At 40.7% G+C, this 21,018-nt stretch overlaps 1 protein-coding gene across 1 annotated transcript in view; it reads right to left on the reverse strand.

Annotated features, from left to right (window-relative positions):
• The window catches only part of mnta (MAX network transcriptional repressor a), a 113,553-nt gene that overhangs the window by 6,962 nt on the left and 85,573 nt on the right, over positions 1–21,018 (reverse strand). The window contains exon 5 of the mRNA XM_043718300.2: positions 2,150–2,342. Coding sequence (XP_043574235.1) covers positions 2,150–2,342 — 193 coding nt within the window. The remainder of the gene's footprint in view (positions 1–2,149; positions 2,343–21,018) is intronic.

Consider the following 21,018-nt stretch of genomic DNA (forward strand, 5'->3'; position numbering starts at 1 on the left):
CCAACCGGCACACAGATTTCCCCCCGGATTCCTACTGACTCCAGTTTCACTAGGGCTCCTTGTTGCTCTCACTTCAGGAGATTAAAGGGATATTTATTCAAATCATGATTGATTTATATACTGAATTTAAAAAATTATGTTTCCCAGTTATAAAATAGGCAGGGAGCAGGAGTTAAAGTGATTGGCATTTTTACATTGAATTGTTGTGATCTAGAACAAGGTTTGGATAAACAGTGGAACAGGAAGCCCTACTGAAGTAAGCAGGAGAGTGGACTAACTGCAAAACTCTACTAGAGAATCAGGATATGCACAGTGAGCCAAATAATACAACAAAGAAGGAAGCCATTCTATGATTCTACATGATATACCTTATGGTTACTAACTGGGTCCCATCAATCCAAGTTGGAACATTCAAGGAGACGAGAAATGGATTTTAAAAATCCACCATACGATTACTGAATCAGTAAGTATGAAAGCAAGCTTGAGGAATAATAATTAACTCTCAAGATTTTCTAATGAATAATAGTGAGACACTCCAGTGAAAACAGACAGATAGAGCACAATTAGTTGATGTAACATAATAGGCAATGAATAAGTAAATCTGAGCCATGCTTTTCATCTTTCAACCTGCAAGGAAAGAGTTGCACAATTGCACCACAACATATTAATAACCTTTCAGAAAACTCATTTACAAATCTTCTACTGTTTCCAATTCATCCAAGCTGGTTGTCATGACAATCTCCACAAAAGGCACAACATGCCATTAAAAAGGGAGCAATCCAGCTGTGCTATATTTACTGAATCGCAGCAGTTTATCACTCCCTGCCACCTCTTCCATTCTACTCCTCTGTTCTCCTCTCTCCCCCACACCTCCACTCCTCCCAACACCACTGTGTCAATGTCTGCCCCGGGGTTTTATTTCAAATCAAATAATCTTTGGATCCTCATCAAGAGGTCACAAATGTAAGATACAAAACAGGTCTCTGTCCCCCAGCCATCTACAAGAGCTGCCGGTGACTCATCTCCACTTCAGCCGTGTCTGTCAACAAACTTGTTCCTACACTTTGCACTTGGTCTCTTTGTGGTCTGTTCAACTGCGGGACAACAGTAAAAATGGGATTCAGGGTTATTCCTTACCAAGGAAAAGGGAAGGCCATTTCAAGGTTAGGAAATATAACAAGCGGGGTCAATAAAGTAGGGTGGGAGCAAATTGGTATGAGGTATTAAATCCTCCACAGATCAGATGAGCTGTGGAAGCTGGATCATTGGGTATATTCAAGAGAGAGATTGATAACTTTTTCAGATATTAAAGCATTAAGGGGTGTGGAATGAAAGTGGGAATATAGCATTGACATGGGAGTGAGCCATGATTATATTAAATGGCAGAGCAAGCTCACAGGGCTGAATGGCCAATTCCTGCTCTCAGTTCCCGTGTTTCTATAAATGGCTTGCTCTACACTGTAGGTGCTACATAAAGATTATTTCACTTTCCACATTGCACACGAAGAAGTTTTCTATTTCCTGTTAGGAAGTTCCTAACTACTATAAAATTGACTCCCATCACCAGCATGGCTACTGTTATAAGGTAAATACTTGGTTCCTACAAATGGGAAGTACATTTGGAAAACTTCACCTTCCAAAGCTGCAGTTCCATCTAAACCAACATTCTGTTTAAAAATTACATCCAGCCCAGTAGATGCAAACTACTTCCTATCACACCAGAGTGAAACATGTTGCAGCATTGATGGCAGCATCTATTCAATGAAGCTAGCAAAAGAAATTTAGTTGCACTGCTGTCTAGTACACCATGTGGAAAATGTCCTCCCCAAATTCCAAACATGTGAAATTTTAGTGTATGTTTTTAGGTTCCTCAATAGTTAATGTGGTAACTAAATGACCACAATCACATTACTCAGTCAAGTTATCTGGACAGGAAGTAAAATTTCTTTTAACAGTTTTGCAAATTCAGCACAGACTCGATAGACCAAATAGCTGCCCCCAGTGCTGTATTGTTAGATACAGTTCTGAAGGCTGTAGGGATCAAAGGGTATGGGGGTGTAAGTGGGATCAGGGTAATGAGTAGGATAATTGGCCATGATCATATCGAATAACCTACTCCCGATATTATTTTCAAGGTTCCTTCTCTTACCGGATGCGGTTGAGGTAGAAGCTTGGTCATCCTCTGGTTGTACGGTTTGGCGAAGAATGCGATCCACTTCAAGAATGTCCATCCATTGGCTCAGTTCATTCTTCAAATCTGCTAAACGTTGCTGGGTGGCAATTTTCTCTCTTGCAAGGCGCTCCATTTCGTGCTCATATTCCTTCTCTTTCCTTTTTAAAGTCTATAAAAAAATGAAAAAGGTCATAAGATATGGTTATCAAAGAAGGAATATGCAACAAATCATGAGTGCTTCAGATAAAGTAGGGTCTTCAACCAAATTGGCCTCATCCTTCCAAAATAGCAACTCTACGGTGTTTAATGTTTCCATGAGTAGGTAAAAATTCTCTCCTTAAGGTCTCAATTGAAAGACAGAGCTTGTGGCAGCAAAGACTGCGAAAGTACGAAACAAGGCTTTGATCCTTTAGGTTGTTGTCATCCTCCTTGCACTAAGTACAGGAAGCCTTCACTCCATTGCTCTTATTCAATTTTATGCATTTATTTAAATTCAAATTCATTCCATGCATTTTTTGAAAAAAGACCCCCTCCTTTTTTGAATTACAATGATTTTCAAGCCTTTCCTTGGAGGTGGGGGAGAGAGGAGCAAGCCTCTGAAAATAATGGCATTCTTCTGGTGTGGATTTTACCAGATGCCCAAAGAATGATAGTACAAGATATATTATTACTGTGAAGAAAGTGAGGACTGCAGATGCTGGAGATCAGAGTTGAAGAGTGTGGTGCTGGAAAAGCTTACTGACTGACTGTGCTTTTCCAGCACCACACTCTTCAACATATTATTATGTGGTTAGCACTGCTGCCTCGCAGCGCTAGAGGCCTGGGATCAATTCCCGCCTCAGACGACTGACTGTGTGGAGTTTGTACATTCTTCCCGTGTCTGCGTGGGTTTTCTCCGGTTGCTCCGGTTTCCTCCCACAGTCCAAAAATGTGCAGGGTTAGGTGAATAGGCCATGCTAAATTGCCCGTAATGTTAGGTGAAGGGGTAAATGTAGGGGAATGGGTCTGGGTGGGTTGCGCTTCGGCGGGTCGGTGTGAACTCGTTGGGCCGAAGGGCCTGTGTCCAAACTGTAAGTAATCTAATCTAATCATTACTATGGGTCAATTGGTGCAGAATGCCAGTAAGCTGATAATTAAGGGAAATAAAATATATAGAATCTTATAGATAATGCAGAAGGATAGAATGCAGACTAGTATGAAAGGTCACACCTCATTGCAACTATGAGACCAAATTGATTACATTTGACGGTCTTACTCTACCAACTTCAAATCAAACCAGAATTTTACAAATTGCAACACTCACCATTTTAGTGCCAAAGACCAACAGGTCGATTATAGGAAGACGTTAGAAGCTGAATATTTCAACCAAACTGCAAGCCTCAAATATAACCCACACATGGGTTCAAAAAGTAGAAATTTTAATTACATTCAATGCTCAAATTATATTTTCATACTTTTACTGAATGCCAACTTCTGGATTATCTGCATGATGATAGGTGACATGACCATAAAGGATCTGTGATCTCTTCATCTTCTTGAAATCACACTCTGCTTCTCAACATATATTCACCAGTTCATTGCCTGTTCTTCAAGCTCTGAAATTTGTTTCATTTACATTGTTCTCTTCCTGACAGATCCTCTCTTAAAAAATATCAAACACAGTCCTTCGCCAGCAGCCTCCACTGCTCATCCAACCCTGCTAATCAGACGGCCAGATATAGCTTACGCCTCCTGTGGGGTTTTGGTTATCATTGCTCGGATTTTTGTGTAATGAGCACTAGAGGGAGGGAATAGTTCAGTTGGCAGTCAGAAGGAAATTATATTGAAAGGGAGCACAAATGGAAAGGAAGGAGAAAAGAACAAAAGAATTACGTTTATCTCATGCATTTCACTATCTCAGAGTGCCTCAAAGTGCAGTAAGTAATTTTAAAATGTAGTCACTGTTGGAAACAATGTAGGAAACAAGGCAGCCAACTTGTGCACAGTAAGCTCCCACAAACAAAGTGATAATCTGTTTTAGCTGTATTGTTGAGGGATATATATTGGTCAGGACAATGGAGCAAGGACCCTGCTGTTCTGTAAAAAATGACATGGGATCCTATTCACCTACCAGAGGGGACAGATAGTGTAGAATTTCACAACGTAGCTAAAAAGACAATCTCTTCCAACAATGTCGCAATCCCTCAGTACAGTCCTGGAGACTCAGGTCAGGTCTCTGGAGTAAACCCAAATCTTTCTCTTTTAAAAGTGAGAGCTCTACCAATTGAACCACAGCAATCTTTTCATATCTTCAGGAAAGAGAGGGCAGGCATGGAAGCAGGCAAGAAAATAAACATTCTAGTTGCAACTTGTGGCACTGCAATTAAACTGTACAAATGTAAACATAAGTAACTGAGAAACAGTAAATTAATATCATTATATCTTTCTTTAAAAAGTTAAAATTTATGATTTTATCGTGGGAATGTCACTGGACTACCAATCCAGAACCCCAGCATAATGTTCAGGGGACCATCAATAAGGAGCTAGCTTAAAAAAGCACCATGTGATTATTGTTAATTGTTATAAACACTCATCTGGATCATTACTACCCTTTAGGGAATATCCGTCCTTACCTGGTATGGTCTACAAGTGACTGCAGACTCATAGCAATGTGGCTGACTCTTAACTGCCCTCTGGGCAATAAATACTGGTCTAGTCCACGATACTTGCAACCCTTGAACAATTTTTTTTAAACAATATTGTCCTATTGGAAAAACAGTTCTGAGTATAAGAAATATATCAATGCAATATTTCCAACAAGTTGAGAAAGTAGACTAGAACCCAAAATATGAGCAAAGCGAGGCAGTAATTTGCTTTGGATGAGTTAGACTTCAACTAATAATTCACAAGTAAACATGTTCACACCACACAAATGCCAGGCGATGACCATCTAGCCACCTCCCCGTCACATTTACCACTAACTAGAAACTGAACCGTGTCAATGTAAACACGATGTAAATAGCAGTTCCACAAGAACAGGGCTGGGAAATCAGCACCAAGTAACCCCTCCCAACCCCTGTTCCATGTCTCCAAAGCACAAGTCAGGAATGTGATGGAACATACTGTTCATTTGCCAAGATGAGTACATCTCCAAAGACACTCAAGAAACTCGACACCATCCAGCTTAAAGCGTCCCATTGATTGGCAGTCCATCTATCAACAATCTCTCTCTTCAATATCAATGCATAATGGAAACAATGTGAACCATCTGCAAGATGCATTGCAGTAACCCACCAAAGCATCTTACAAATCCAACAGCTTTACCACAGGGAGGACAAGTGCAGATGTATGACAGTGAGGAACTCACCTCTTGACTTCCCAAAGCCTGTCTACCATTTACAAAGCATAAGTCAGAAATGCAATGAAATACTCTCCACTTGCCCTGACAAGTGCAATTCCAGCTATATTCAAAAATATTTGACACCATCTAGGACAAAGCGCCCATCTGAATCAGCATCCGATACACTGCCATATACATTAATTTCCCTCACCACTGGTGCAGAGTAGTTGTTGTAGTTTGTAACATCCACAAGATGCACTGCAGCAGTTTGCTCAAGCCCCCCAACAGTACTTTCCAAACCCATAAGCTCCGCTACCTAGAAGGGCGGCACGGTGGCACAGTGGTTAGCACTGCTGCCTCACAGCGCCGGAGACCCGGGTTCAATTCCCACCTCAGGCGACTGACTGTGTGGAGTTTGCACGTTCTCCCAGTGTCTGCGTGGGTTTCCTCCGGATGCTCCGGTTTCCTCCCACAGTCCAAAGATGTGCAAGTCAGGTGAATTGGCCATGCTAAATTGCCCGTAGTGTTAGGTAAGGGGTAAATGTAGGGGTATGGTTGGTGTGGACTTGTTGGGCCGAAGGGCCTGTTTCCACACTGTAATGTAATCTAATCTAAAAGCAGATGCTTGCAAACATCAGCACTTCAGGTTCCGCTCCAAGCCACACATCATTCTGACTTGGAGTTATATTGCATTCTTTTACTATCACTGTCAAATTCTGGAACTTTCCACCTAAAAGCAATATGGGTGTACTTACAGCAGATGAACTGCAGCATGTCAAGAACAGATAGGCCAGTGGAAATTTACCATTTCCCTTTATAGAATTATGTGTCTTCTTTAACTGGTGTTGTATGTAATAACTCACATCATGGTGTTTTGCAATTAGTCGTCAGTATCTCAGCGGCTGAGAGACAACATTTAGTCCAGACAGTAAATATAAGTAGATTGTGGATAGATTAGAATTAACACAACTAAGCTTTATTTCATCTCCACAATACCATGCAAACAAACTTGCAGCAGGAGTCGTGAGATAGAGGACAGGAGTGGGAATCCTAGCTCATTTCTTCCTCTGTATCCCAGGTCAGGAGGCTTACTACAAAATCCCCATTACCCACTGGATGAACTTACATATTTAAAAAAAAAACTTGTGTTCATGTAGCAAGATCACAAAGCAATTTACAATGAGTGAGTTACTTTCTGAAGTGCAATTGGAGAAACACAACAGCAAAATCCCACCAACAAACAATTAATAACCAGATAATTTGCACTTGGGAGCTTTTGTTGAATGAGGAATGTTGGCTAGAACTGCAGGAAGGTTCTATTCTCCGTTGAATTATTCCATGAGATCTTTAAAGTTGATCTGAGCAAAGAGAAAGTGCATTGGTTTATGGTCTCACTGAAAAATTGCATAGAAAAATCACTGTATTCTTTGCACAATGCCCAAGTGGGTCTTCTTTATAACGAAACATAGACAGAGCACGTCAGCAGATTATTCAACTGGTCAGGGGAGATCATCACAGATAAACATAACTGTTTAATCATTCAACATCCAAACATCAGGAACCACTAGGTCGTAACCGTAACAGTAACACACATCATGAGCAATTTTCCCCCTCCATAAGCCAAGATCAGGAGATTATCACCATTTCTGATGCCCAAAAATAGAGCCTAGACCCTTCAGCTTTCCTTGGCTGTAATTTAGTGAGCCACTGGATCAAGTCATGCTATAGCTTAACTTTCTAAAGTTTATGTGATGCAGAAGACAATTTAAAGATCTGTCAAAACCAAACAGACTTAAAGCTGCATATTGAATAAAAGACACAATAAAGATGACAATGAACAACTGAAACCAAATTATTGCAGGTTATTGAGAGCACCAAGTTAGTAAATAGTGATTTGTGAAAGTGCTCAATATTGTTAAGGACTGACATATAGATCAAATCAATCCTGAAATTTAGGAAATTCAAGAAGTCACATATATCAGTCTGTAAGAATGTACATCTATCTACCTTTCTAAATATTGGACGTGATCCCAAATATCCATCATATTCAGTTAAAGGTTTTACAAAACAGTTTGGCTCCAGGTTATTAAGTGTTACAAATGCCACCAAACTAGTTTACAAAATTACAAACACTACACATATGCCTGCTAGTTTAAAAAAAAAATCAGAGCTGGATAACAGAATTAGAATCGAAGGAATCTCCATCTGTCGCTCTAACAGATGGGCTGTTTGATGACTTCACATTGCACGTTTACTCCTGCTGTCTTAGTATAATCACAATCTTCAAAAAGCTAATTATCATTCTCAGTCACATCTCAAACTACAGCACTACACTCCCAGACATGTAGCAGCAAGGACATCTGCCCTTGCATCTTCAACTGGCCAAATCAGTTTTCCTCCTTTCTCTCTGACCAGGCTTTTAGCCCTCTGCCCTAATATTTCCTCACGTGGCTCAGTATTGCAGCTGTGAAGTGCTTTCGGGCGTTTTGCTATGTTAAAGGTACCACAGAATTACAAGTTGCTGCATTGTTCCAGGATTCTCAACTTTACTGGATATGTTACTATCGAGGTCCTCAAAGTCAACTTTCCTTCAAAAAGATTTCAGGATACAAACCTGGCTCAAAAATTCTCCAAAGGATCGGCTTCATATCATTTACAAATAAACTGGCTGCAATGATGCCACAATCCTGACTGGGTATCAACAAGCGTTTAAAGAGTTTAGTAGCAGCAGTTACTGTAGCTACTGACTTCCGCATCAACTTCAACCAGAGTACATCTCAAAACTGAGATACTGCACGGGAGCTTCAAGGCTGTGAACTAATCCTAGGGAAAGTGGGGTCGGGCTAACATGAGCTTGCCTATGGTTGCACCTTCCATCTCATATTCTTGTCACCATCTAGAAACACTTTGTTATGACTTGCAAAACAGTTCCGCAATCATGTCACCATTTTCTATTCAGTGATTTTCATCATTCACATTGACAACTTCAACAAGGAATGTTTCTACTTTCTATATGCCCAGGAGATGAAAAATGCCTGTCCATCATTTCAAACATTTTTGTTAAAGTGCATTTGGCTGTGTGAACCTAACTATTTGTACATCCCGTATCCATCCTCAGATATAACTAACAACAGGTCAAAGTCTGTTAGAACCATATTAAAAAGAACTTCCAAAATACACAAGCTCCCTTCGTTCCCTCACTAATCAGTGATCAGTGTAAGTGGAATAAGTTCAGAAGAATGCTGAAAGAATTTGCCCAGCCCCAAGTTCTTAAACAGATCATCCAAGCACCAAGGGTATAAAGAAAAATCTTCCAAACATTCAAGGCCTGACCATCTAGGAGTCCATGTCCAATCATTTAGCTATGAACGTCACAATTCAAATTTTACCCTAACTTAAAGTAAACTAATTCCCTTGCCTGGTTTTCCCTGAAAAGGAATCAGTCGAGTTATATGGGTTTAGGAATCCTGCATCTCAGTTTCTCCTTTTAAAAGTGTTAAAGCTAAAACATTGCTATTTTAGGGACATTTTATCACATATCCACTGTCCTGAAGGACTTTAGCCTGGCATGAACTTTGTGAATTTTATGGTTTGTCCTATATTCCTTATGCAAAACATTGATTGTCCCCCTCCAACTCTTTTGAAAACCAGTACTACCATTATTTCAGCCTTTTCTCCAACATTGTAGTTGCTTTACTATATTTAAAACTGGGTCTTTACTATATTTAAAACTGGGTCTCCTGAAGCCTAAAATATCTCTGATTGCTTTCAAAATTCTTAATGGATGTTTGAACATTAGACGCAATTTTCAAAACACAAACATTGGTCAACCTTGCTTGGTTAAGTGGCAGCAATCTTGCCCAGCATGAGAGGGTCATGGATTCAAGCTTTCCTCCAAAACTGCACCACCTATTTTAGGTTGACATTGGAATGGCGTACTGAACAAAGCATAGCATTGCCAGAGGTATAACAGTTCACACAACAGATTGAGCTGAGATATTGTTTACTGCCTCCAATACTGCACTTTGGGAGATCAAATGTTAAGGAAAAGTATACAGTCAATGGCAGGACCCTGAACAGCACGGATGCATCAAGGATTCTTGGGGTTCAAGTCCATAGCTCCCTGGAAATTGCCACACAGTAGATAGGATGGTAAAGAAGGCATAAGGCATGCTCACCTTCATTGGTCGAGGCACTGAAAACAAGAGCCAGGATGTTATGTTGCAGCTTATAAGACTTTGGTTAGGCTACACTTAAACTATTACATTCAATTCTGGTTGCAACATTACAGGAAGGCTGTGGAGGCTTTGTACAGGGTGCAGAAGAGGTTTACCAGGATGCTGGCTGGATTAGAGGATATGAGCTATAAGGAGAGGCTAGAAAAACTAGGGCTGTTTTCTCTGAAGTGGCGGACGCTGAGGGGAGACTCGATATACATCTATAAAATTATGAGAGGCATAGATAGGGTTGACAGTCATAATCTTTTTCCCCAGGGTTGAAATGTTTAATACTAGGAGGCACACATTTAAGGTAAGAGGGAAAGTTTAAAGGAGATGTGAGGAACAAGTTTATTTTTACACAGAGAGTGGGAGGAGTCTGGAATGTGCTGCCAGGGGTAGTGATGGAGGCAGAGTGACCACAAATTGCACTCACTGTCTTTCGAAAATGGGCCACCTCCCACGGTAAGAAGTATTTCTAAGGAAGTCACAACACAACCAGCACCTGGCCCTTTGACTTGCCACACTCTGAACTCTGCCCTGAACGCACCTGGGACACTCCTACCAGTAGGAAATGTCCTTCAATGGCATGTGAACTGCACACTGCTCCCTTCCAAAAGTGAATTACTATTGAGAAAAGCACAAGATTATGCAAGGAATGGAGGGATGTGGACGAAGGGCAAGCAGAAAGGATTAGTTTAATTTGCCATCATGCTCGACACAACACACTAGGCCACAGGGCCCTTTCCTGTGCTGTACTGTTCTATGTTCTAAAAGGTCACAAAGCATTATTAGAATAGATGCCACATATCTTGGCCAAAGATCATCACTGCACAAAAATATCACCAAAATCAAATTATGCCTGCTGTGCAATCTTGTTAATCAACAAGATAGTAATCATAATTCTGAAGTAACACATGACCGACAAAGTATTCTGGAGTATCTTAAAGGCATGAAAGATACTGTCTAAATACAATTTCTTTCTAATTTGTTAAACAGCCCCTGATGGGGCACCATAACAAAATTACAAACAAATGATTAACCGAAACACATGAAAAAGGTGAACAAAAATGGACTAAGTACGAAAGAGGGGCAGACAGTCAGGTATAATGAAACCTCTGAGAATCACTGCCTGGGCTGTTAATGGCCCTTTGACTCGCTGTCCATCCTTACATGGGTCCCCACAGGAGCACAGGGCTGTAGTGCAGCCAAACTGCAAAAAAAAACTGAAGAGGGGCTGCAAATGAAAACAATCAGCATACAGACCACAGGAGCTACATGTGACCTGGCACCCAGTGTACTTACTTGACCTTCTGTTGCATGGGACTGCTGTATACAGCACTCTCCACTCCAGATCCCCAATGAGAAAAGGAAGGACCCCTTTATACAGGGACCTCCACTGGGGATCTGTGCCACTGGAGGGCAAAACATTACATCATGGCATATCCAAGTGGAAGACAAAGTTGAGGAAGAGAAGAGGGCATGGCAGCAGGTTCCCTACAGGAAACCCCTATGTGCCGTTTGGAAGGGCACAAAGGGAGTCTCCCTGAAACGGCACAGATTGTGAGGCAACACATCGCACGGAGGGTTGGTGCACGGAGCCAATGTCAAGTTTTGGACAGGCAGAGGTCAGTTTACCTGGAAGCCCACCACACATCTGAGCTGTCTTGACTTTTTGTGTTTACTTGTTATCCCACAAGGGTAACATTCCACCAGCATCAACAAGTCTCAAATATTTGACCCTACTGGACATGCAGCACACTCAACGTGCCATTTGTTAACATGGCCATTAGTGCAAGGACTGGTACATCCTGTCCTCAACACAGATTCAAATGAAATGCTGGCAGAGAGCAACCTGAAGCGGGAAAGGCTGACAGACTTTCTGTGACATAACAGATGAAATTACCTTAATACAGATGTGGGGTCGAGCCATGGTCACATCCACTCTGTTCTGTGTCATATCTACAGTGTCATTTGGGGAAATCATTAAAACATGCTTAACAGCGTACAAACTTCTTATTCTTATCTTTCTTTGAGGGGGATTGGAAAGAGGGAATGGGGAAGAGGTACAATATTGCAGATGTTAAAAATCAGATGCTTGTATCTGGCTTACTTCATCCAACTCAGGAATTGAATCCGATGACAATTCTATTTGGGTCTTACTTGGTTTATCAATTTAAAGCACAAAAATAGTAAATGGCATTTTGTGGTCATATTGTTGAGTCACACAGATCAGTGGTCTTGGCTGCTAGGGGCTGGAATTCTGTACTTGGTTTCCAAGATAGAGAGAAGGGGCACTCATCAGCAGTTGTAAATCTACATTTCGACATCAGGTGATCAGAAGAACAAGGGCAGATGGCTATCGCCCACTGACCAACACTCACATAACAGCTACTTAACTAAGAAAGCACAAATGACTGCTGACATTGACAGAAGAAAGTATCAGTAAATTCACTCTCTGCCGTACAGAATGGGACTGGCAGGAATGGGGTGATGCCACAGATGTGGAAGGCAACGGAAGAAATTTGCAATCAGAGAGATCACATAAAAACAGCAGGCTTTTCTCAAGTCTGCATTTCCTTTTTAAGAAGCTTGAGCGCTTCACCCTGGTTCACGTGACAGCAGGAATCCCTTGTACTTTCAGTTTGACAAATACAGTAATCATTGGAGTCTGTCCCCTCCCTCCCTCAGCCTGCTATAGTACACAACAGACATGTCAGCAGTTCAACCTCCTCTTCCAGGAAGCCACTTGGTCCACTGCCAACACACAATGACTCCACATTCTTGCAACCACTACGAGCACATTATTTAAACATCTTCCATTACTCTGGCACATACTTAAATCAGAAAACAAAACATATGCAGAATATGCAAGCTGCATGGGTTTGCCAACTGTAATTTTTTTTCAAAAAAGTGCACCATTGCCTTCCCTTTCGGTGTATTGATTTTTTTTGTCAATTTCTTTTGAGGGAAAATTTTGCCCTTTTTGGCTATCCTGAAACCATACAGTTTATGGTCTTATTAATGCTTGCTGCCATGGATTCCCACTTCCAGGATGGTTCTCAAAGAATTAAAAGATTTCTTAAAGATTCCTCAGGATACCTCAGTGAGAAACGTACCAGAAACATCATGCGGCATTGAGAAAATGGTGATGCTTTTTCTCCCACAATTCTGTTTCAACACTTTACTGCAGAGATTCCCAAACTGAGATGTCAACCAAAATTCTGGATTTGCCAGCTTCAGAGCAACAGTGATCCCCCTAGAGATCTGAATAATTACTGAAAACTGAAGGGCCCTTTATATGTTAGGACTTTTTTTTAATAAGTAGGCACAGCCTAGCTAGCTGATAGTCTTTCATTCCGTTGTGTAAGAAAAATCTATTTAACTCTGCTTTAAACCCATTCAGTGACTCCACTTCACCTTCTGAGTGCTCTAAAATTGCTCAATCCTCAAAAGAATTTCTTCTCATCTCTACCCTAATTAGGATCAACCCTAAATTCAAATAGTGGCCCCTTGTTCTGAGCACTTAGACAAGAGGTAATATCATTTCCACAGTTATCTTGTCAATTTGGCCCAGTGACAGTAAGTGAACAGCAATGTGGTTCTAAGTCAGGATGATGTGGGGCTTGGAGGGGAACTTGCAAGTGGTGGAATCCCCACTCATCCACTGTCCTTGTCCTTCTATGTTGTGTAATAGTGAAAGCAGTGGTTTGGGAGGTGCTGCTGAAGGATCTTGGTGAGTTGTGGAGTGCATCTTGCACATGGTACACACTGCTGCAACCATTCATCACTGGTGAAAACAGTGAATCCTGAAATTGATGGAAAGGGAACCAAGTGGGCTACTTTGTCCCGGATGGTGGTGTGTTTCTGGAGCACTGTTGGAGCTGCACTCAACCAAGTTAAGTTGAGAGTATTCCATCACACTCCTGACATGTGCCTTGTAGATGGCAGACAGCCTTCGGGGAGTGAGTTACTCGTGCAAAATTCCCAATCCATCACTTGCTTTGGTATTTTTATAGCTAATCCAGCTCAGTTTCTGGTCAATGTTGACAGGGAATTCAGTGATGGTAATGCCAATTAGTGTTCAGGGAAAATGGTTATTAAATGTTCTGTTGTTAAAGATGGTCATTGCCTGGCACTTGTGGGGTGCAACATCACTTGACACAGATCAGCTCAAGCCTGAACGTGTGCAGATTTTTTGTCATCTGAACACTGACTGCTTCAGTGTCTTAGGAATGCTAACGGTAGTGAATATTGTGCGGAAATCAGCAAAATCCTAACTTCTGACCTTTGGATGGAGGGAAGATAATTGATGGAGCAGCTGGAGATGGATATATCTCCGATGGTTACTGAGAAACAACATCCTGGGGCTGACGTGATTGGTCACCCAAAACCACGATCATCTTCCTTTTCACGAGGTATGACTCCAAACACTGTGGTGTTTTCAGCACCAATTTGCATGGACCCAGTTTTACTCGGGCTCTTTAATTCCACGCTTAGTCAAATACTGTCTTGAGGTCAAGGGCAGTCACCCTCACCTCACGTGTTCAGCTCTTTTGTTCATATTTGGACCAAAGCTGTATGAGACCCTGAGCTGAATGGTTCTGACAGACACCAAACAGAGAGTCAGTGAGCAGGTATTTAACAAATGTGGCATTTGATAGCTCTGTCAATGGTCCCTTACATCAGTTTGTCGATGTCATTTTACACACTTCATGTAGAGAGCAGGGTTCTGGTGTCATCTTTTGACATCACTGTCAGGAATTAAAAATTAAGACTAATGACTCAGATGATGCATTTCAATGTGCTCAGTGTCCAAAAAGAAACATCTTTCCCTTCCATGCATTATTCCTCTTGATTTATTAAAACACAAAACATTCATCAAGCTGTTTGCTTTATGCTGTCAATTTATTATATGAGTGTATTAAAAAACATTTCAGGATTTTTTATTTTAAAGATGTCGGTGATCCCAAGTTGTCAGAAGGGAATAAACTACAGCTTGGAGTCAGATTGATTGAAGATGGATGACAGGTCCTTCCCTGAACGATATGAACCAGCCTGCTGGGTTTTAAGGAGACTGTTGTAGCACTGTGGGAAGCTCAAGGTTCAAATCCCACTCCGGGGCTTGATGGCCATGGAAGGTGTGTCCATAATATAGCCAAACAGGTAAGATATCAACTTCTAAGTCTTTCCATCAGACCGTGGTGGCTGGTTAAAGCAGGAGAGCGTCCTGGTCAGACATGTTTGATGTAGGATAACACCCTTCAAATTATATCCTCTATCTTCAGACCAGTGACTTGGTCCCGGAACAACAAACTACAAAAGCATGTTCTTTGTCTTCCTCGCACATTTCCAGATGTGGGAAACCTTCTAATGCTAGGCTGGATTTTAACAACTATCCCAGAGCTTATATTATAATTTTGATGCCAGCTCACAGGTTACCAGATTTATTGAATTCAATTTGTACCAAAGAGATTTTAACTATTGACCTTTAAGGTCCAGCAATGTAGCCACTGTGGCGCCTTAATCCAAGCATTTGAATCATAAATAATTTGTGAACTGCTATGAAACTAAGTATTTTTCTCGTCACATAGCTGCTTTTTTTTGCACCCAAAATATTTGGACTTCAGTGGTGCAATAATGACATGTTACTTCAGGAAGAAAGTTGATGTTCAGCAAAATGTTGTGGCAGATTTGCGAAGACCATTAATTTGCTGTTGCTGAAATTTTTTGATTGCAATTTGGTATTATATTGTGTGAATACAATCGGGCAAATCTCCCAGAGTAACCATTTGACTGCTTTTAACCAATTTGAAGAAATTAATATTGGGAAGACAAAATATTAGGTCTAAACAGGCATCATAATTGAGCTTTGTATTGAACATACAAATATAGACTTTACTAATTTCCTGGATGTACAATTATCCATGTGCTAAGAAAGTGTTATCAGATGAAACTCAAGCTCCAATTGATGCCATGTCTTTTGCCCAGTCTGTGCTTGAGTAGACGACAAGTGCACTGTAGGAGAAAGTAAAGCCTGCAGATGCTGGAGATCAGAGTTGACAGTGGGGTGCTGGAAAAGCACAATAGGTCAGGCAGCATCTGAGGAGCAGGAGAATCGACATTTCGGGCAAGAGCTCTTCATCAGGAATGTAGACAGACAACTTTTTGTACTAACCTTCACAACTGCCAGATGTATACTGAATTGCTTTATAACCAATAAAGTGGTTTTCGAAGTTTTGTCACTGTGTAATGTAGGAAATAGCAGTTAATCTGTACACTGAACTCCCACCAGCAGCAATGAGTGACTAACTGCATGATGTCGGTTGAGAAGTAACATTGGTTGTTTTTCTTCAAAATATTACCAATAAATCTTGCAGGTCCACCCGGTAATGGCAGGTAGCACTTCAGTTTAATTTCTCATGAAAAATGTTGTATCTCTGATGGTGCAACACTCCCTTATCACCACACTAGAGGGACTGAATTTAATGATTGCGACTGAGTGCACTCCAAATCTGCCACACAGCTATTTCCAGGATCCCGATGCAATCCTTTGCAAATCAGCCAATTAACTGCCTCATAATAGTTCTTCCATCTCTTAAAGGAGCAAAATCCACTTCCAATAGCTGTCAGCACATTGCAGGGCTATTGGACCTTCAGACCCTGTAGTGCCAGCAGGAATGGTGGCCACTGTTGACATTAGAGCTGGCTTGGACCAGCAACAAAGGAGGATCCTCTGGAACAGAAGCAAGCATGCCAGGGTCACTGAGGCCACTGAGGGCAAAAGGAGATTTTTGATGGGGTGGCTTTTGTATTAGGAGGCCTTCATTGGATTACGTAGTGCCCAATCAGAAGGGTCCTTATCTGAAGCTGCAGGCAGCCCACTTGTTGTTACTGAACAGCCTCTCAACATGGCAGTGGATTGTCTCTCTCTCTCCCCTTCTCTCTTCCTCAAGTTGTCTGAGTTCTCAACTAGGCAGAAAAGCTTACCTTCCAAAGTGAATTGAAGGAAGTTGGGAAGTACAACGGACATTCATTTCATCTCCATCTTCGTTCATTCTACACACCTTCCCCTCCCTTCCAGCACCCCCTCAGTTTAGTTGGGAAGAAACAATCAAATTCCACCCAAATTGGCAGCTTAGATTTCTGTGCTCAAGTCCCTGGAGTGGGACTTGAAGTCACAACCTTCTAACTCCAAGAGAAGAAGGCTGCACACTAAGCCATGACTCGGTACAGCTTTATATTTGTGGGCTCCAGCTTTTGTCCTGCTACAAACATCAACACAATGAATTAAGTACTGCTTCTTTATAAAAGCTCATTTCTCCAATCCATCTTGTTAATTTGTTTCCAGGATCAAGAACTAAGCTTGGAAAACAAAAAAAAAGGTTGCCAAGGTGTTAATCAATAAACATTGAGCACTCTTTGGTTTCATAGCTTCCAGTAACACAATTTGGCCCACTTCCCTTCACTATTAACATATCCTCAATTAGAAATCCAGCATCCTATACAAAGTGCTAAACAGATTTTCAAACTCTTCAGAAACAGGTTGATTCTCCTGTCTGGAAGCTATATACTGCACCGAGGCTTCAAATAGGATGGCTGCACTTTTCTCAATCATTCACAGAAAGACTGGACTGACAATTCAGCAGAAACCAACGGTTCAGGAATAATTTTGTATTATTGCACAGATCACAGAAAGGTATATAAAGCGAGGTGACATCACGATATAGTAGAAAGGTCTCCATCTTACCTTCTGTACATTCAATCAGCAATTAATCAGTTATTCAGCAGCTAGCCAGTTTATTAGTCTGCCAGTCAGTAACGTACGTTCTGTAATGGTAACCTAAGTAAACATGAAGCCAGGTTGTATATGCAAGTCTGCAATGTCATATTAGGGTAGGTATTTGTTGTCAATAAACTTGACACAAATCCTGACTCTATGATACGTCGGATAACATATAGAAAACCACAAGCCCTTCAAATACATTTCATATCCTTGCACGAGGTAAAGCAAAATTGAAGCTTTTGTGGAAACTAGTTCCTTTAAACGTATGCAGATAAAACTAACTTCCTTGCGAACACTTGCCAGTCCTGTTTGGTGCCTGCTGAGTGAGTCCTGCAGTGTGGGGTAGTGAGCAAATTCAAATCCCACCATGGCATAGTGATAAATTAAACTGAAGAAATCTGGTAATTACAGAATGGACAATATGGATATGAATCTAACTCGTTAATTAATATACTTTGGGGAATTTGCCATACCTTTCTGGCCTGGAATAAGTATGGTGTCACTTAACTGTTCATTTGTTACAAACATGCTATTCTGCAAGATCCATAAAGGTGAGACCTTGTAAAGGTACCCACATCACAACACAATATTTAAAACTGTGTATGCATGGGGACGAGGAAGCAGAGGCAGAGCTTCAAAGCAAATGGAGAAGAATTTCAGGGCAATTCCTCATTGCACAAAGAATGATTAATCTGCAGAACAGACATTCAAAGTGAAGTACTGGATACAAAAGTCCGGAGTCATTTTCAATAAGAATTTGTCCATTGTATTTTGAATCTTTCTGGATAGATGAAATAAGACAGATCAAACGGCCACCCTCAATCATAATTATCCTGTCCAAGTTAGCACCTTTGGGAAAAATAAAATTTGATTCCAGGGAAATAAATAAAATGGACTCTCTCTGCCTCTGTATGTTCAATTATTTGAAAAGAGGTTATACCAATACTGGGACAAAAAAAAAAGTTAATTCCAGACAGAGCAGGGGAGATGTGTTCTTTGAAGCTCTTGTGGTAAAATGATGTCCAGCGCTTCATCAACCAAACATTATTCACTAATTCCTCCTCAACTAAATTAATTTAGTAGATTCCTGATTTAATGGCTAGATGCAATATCAAAATTTGTCCCCAGGAAAAAAAAAGAGAAAAATATGCCATTATTTGAGATTTTGCAACACAGCATGCCTCCTGTCAGAATGCTTCCCATTTGTGAATAAACATTGCTTGTCCAGGTGTGGCATACAAGATTCAGAAAAATAGGGGCTTCCTGTCTAAAGGGAAGCCCCTCAGGCTGAACAACAACATGTGGTAGCAGGTTACATACAGAGTGAAGTGGTGCATTTGCAATGTCACACAATCTCTCTGTGAAAATTATCCTCTCAGCTAGACAAGTCTGCTAATTAGCAGTAAATGCTTTGCAGAAACTTGTTCCTTTCAAAGTTCCACTAATCGGTATTTATCTCTGTTGTTAGATGTTTCAATATAAACACCAGTGAACACTAATCTGCTGCAATAACAAACTATATTTCTCAGTATAGCCTAGTAATACCCATTGATATACACAATTGTTCAGTGCAATGCAAGTCCTACAAGGAGTAAAAGAAAAACAATTCCCTTATCCTATTCCTGCTTCCATATTTAAAATCCGCCACAGGTCTACTGCAGGCAGATTAGCTCCACTGTCCCTAGGACTAAGTAGGTCAAGCATATGCAGAAAATTGCATTAGATTGTGGCTGATTCACACATCCATCTGGAGCAGAGAAGCACAATACAGAAGTACAAAAATCCAGGAAGTGAAAACTTTTCCCACCAGCTAAACAGGAATTTCAAGCCATGTTTAATAAACTATAGCACTCGAGTAGTTGCCCAACTTCTGTAATTATTTAGACTTCACCTAATTCCAGTTAGAGTGACTAGGTCTCGTTCAGTTCAGCAGCATGGTAACTTATGACTCACAGCTAAGGAGCAACCACACCTATATCCTTTCTGTAGCAATCAGAAGTTTGCATAAAAAGTGTTTGGAAACAAGCACCCAATGATTTGCTCAGCTGCGTTTTTACGGCTAATCACTTGAGCTGCCAAACAGACCTGGTTATTGTGGGCTTTCTTCCACCACATAGCACTTGTCTGGGAGTTTCCACTCAAGTGGACATTGCAACGTTGGCATTTCTGGCCTCCAGTTATAAGTTTCATTCCAGCATGACTTAAGCATCTGCACTGTGTAAATGCTGCTCTTGTGCAATACTGCAAGTTTTTTTTGGGGCCCAGTTAGAAGTAAGAATCAGTTTGTCTTAGGGTCTAAGACACAGTGAATCCCATACATTTAAAATAAGTACTTAACTAATTGGGTTCCTATTCCAGGATGAGAGAGTTCTGTTGCGCATTTGTTTCACCATGTGTATCTAACAGAGACAAGAATCCAGTGCATCAAAGACCACTTCCAACATTCTGCATGACCAGATGTTCACAGTGACAAGGTACTTAGTTTTTTTCAGGTAGCCCAAGCTTAATTCCTGATACTTTATAGAGAAGCAATGCATCCATCCTTAAAGCTGTTTTTCATTTTGGTGAGTGATCCTTTTTCTATTTTTAAATCTTAATCTTAAAATCTTACATTCCTGAACATGTCTGGAGGAGGATTGAAATGTTAGTCTTGATTTCTCTCCACAGATGCAGCCAGACCTGCTGAGTTTCTCCAGCAATTTATGCTTTTTATTCCTGAACACTCGTTGAAACACAGGCAGTACTGTTGCTCAGTAAACAGATACTTTGGAGTGCATTTTTAACCAGGCGACAACTGAAAACAGAATTCTGAATCATTGCCTCAAAACAATTTTTATGCTTCAGAATTGAGTCTCCCTGAATTTATCTGATTGTTAAGTTCCAAAGATAATTATAGTGCAACAAACAGTCTGATCACCTTTCCATAGTATAGGCACAGATCTTGCCGAAAGATCAGATAATTGCTTTTATCAGCATACGGAATTTTTTTTTAAACAGCAACATGAATATTCTTGCATTGCGTGATTCAAAATCTATTGACTATACAGTCCTTGTTTGGTGTCAAATTACATGTCTTTTGACAGTTAAACTTTTCTGGAGTCACCTCCTCACAGTCTCCCAGGCATCATTCACCTGGTATGGCAAATTGATGCCTACATTTAAATCTTTTGCAATGGCACATTGCAACCAACTCTTAAGAGGCAGGTGCATGAAAAATTACCAGAATAAATTTTCTTGAGATTTTTGTGCCTCTCAGTCTGAGCAAATATCTGATCTTTAAAATTATTTCCAAAATAAAAGTTAAGCAAAAATTAACATTCATTTACGAATCTATGAAAACAACAGTATTTTGCATTAAAATACATATTAGTAAAATATACAGATCCACCCAATCTCACTCAATAGGAGTGACATGAACTTGTAGCTGCATAGGAGTCCATCATGTTCCAACACCACATGCTACCTTCGAAGCAGCTGTGGGGTGGTGGGGCGATGGGGTTGTTGGGAGGGTGGTGGTGGTGAT

Source organism: Chiloscyllium plagiosum, unplaced genomic scaffold (genome assembly GCF_037043375.1).
Source record: "Chiloscyllium plagiosum isolate Xiang-an unplaced genomic scaffold, Cpla_swu_hap1 HiC_scaffold_31, whole genome shotgun sequence".
Classification (NCBI taxonomy): Eukaryota; Metazoa; Chordata; class Chondrichthyes; order Orectolobiformes; family Hemiscylliidae; genus Chiloscyllium; species Chiloscyllium plagiosum.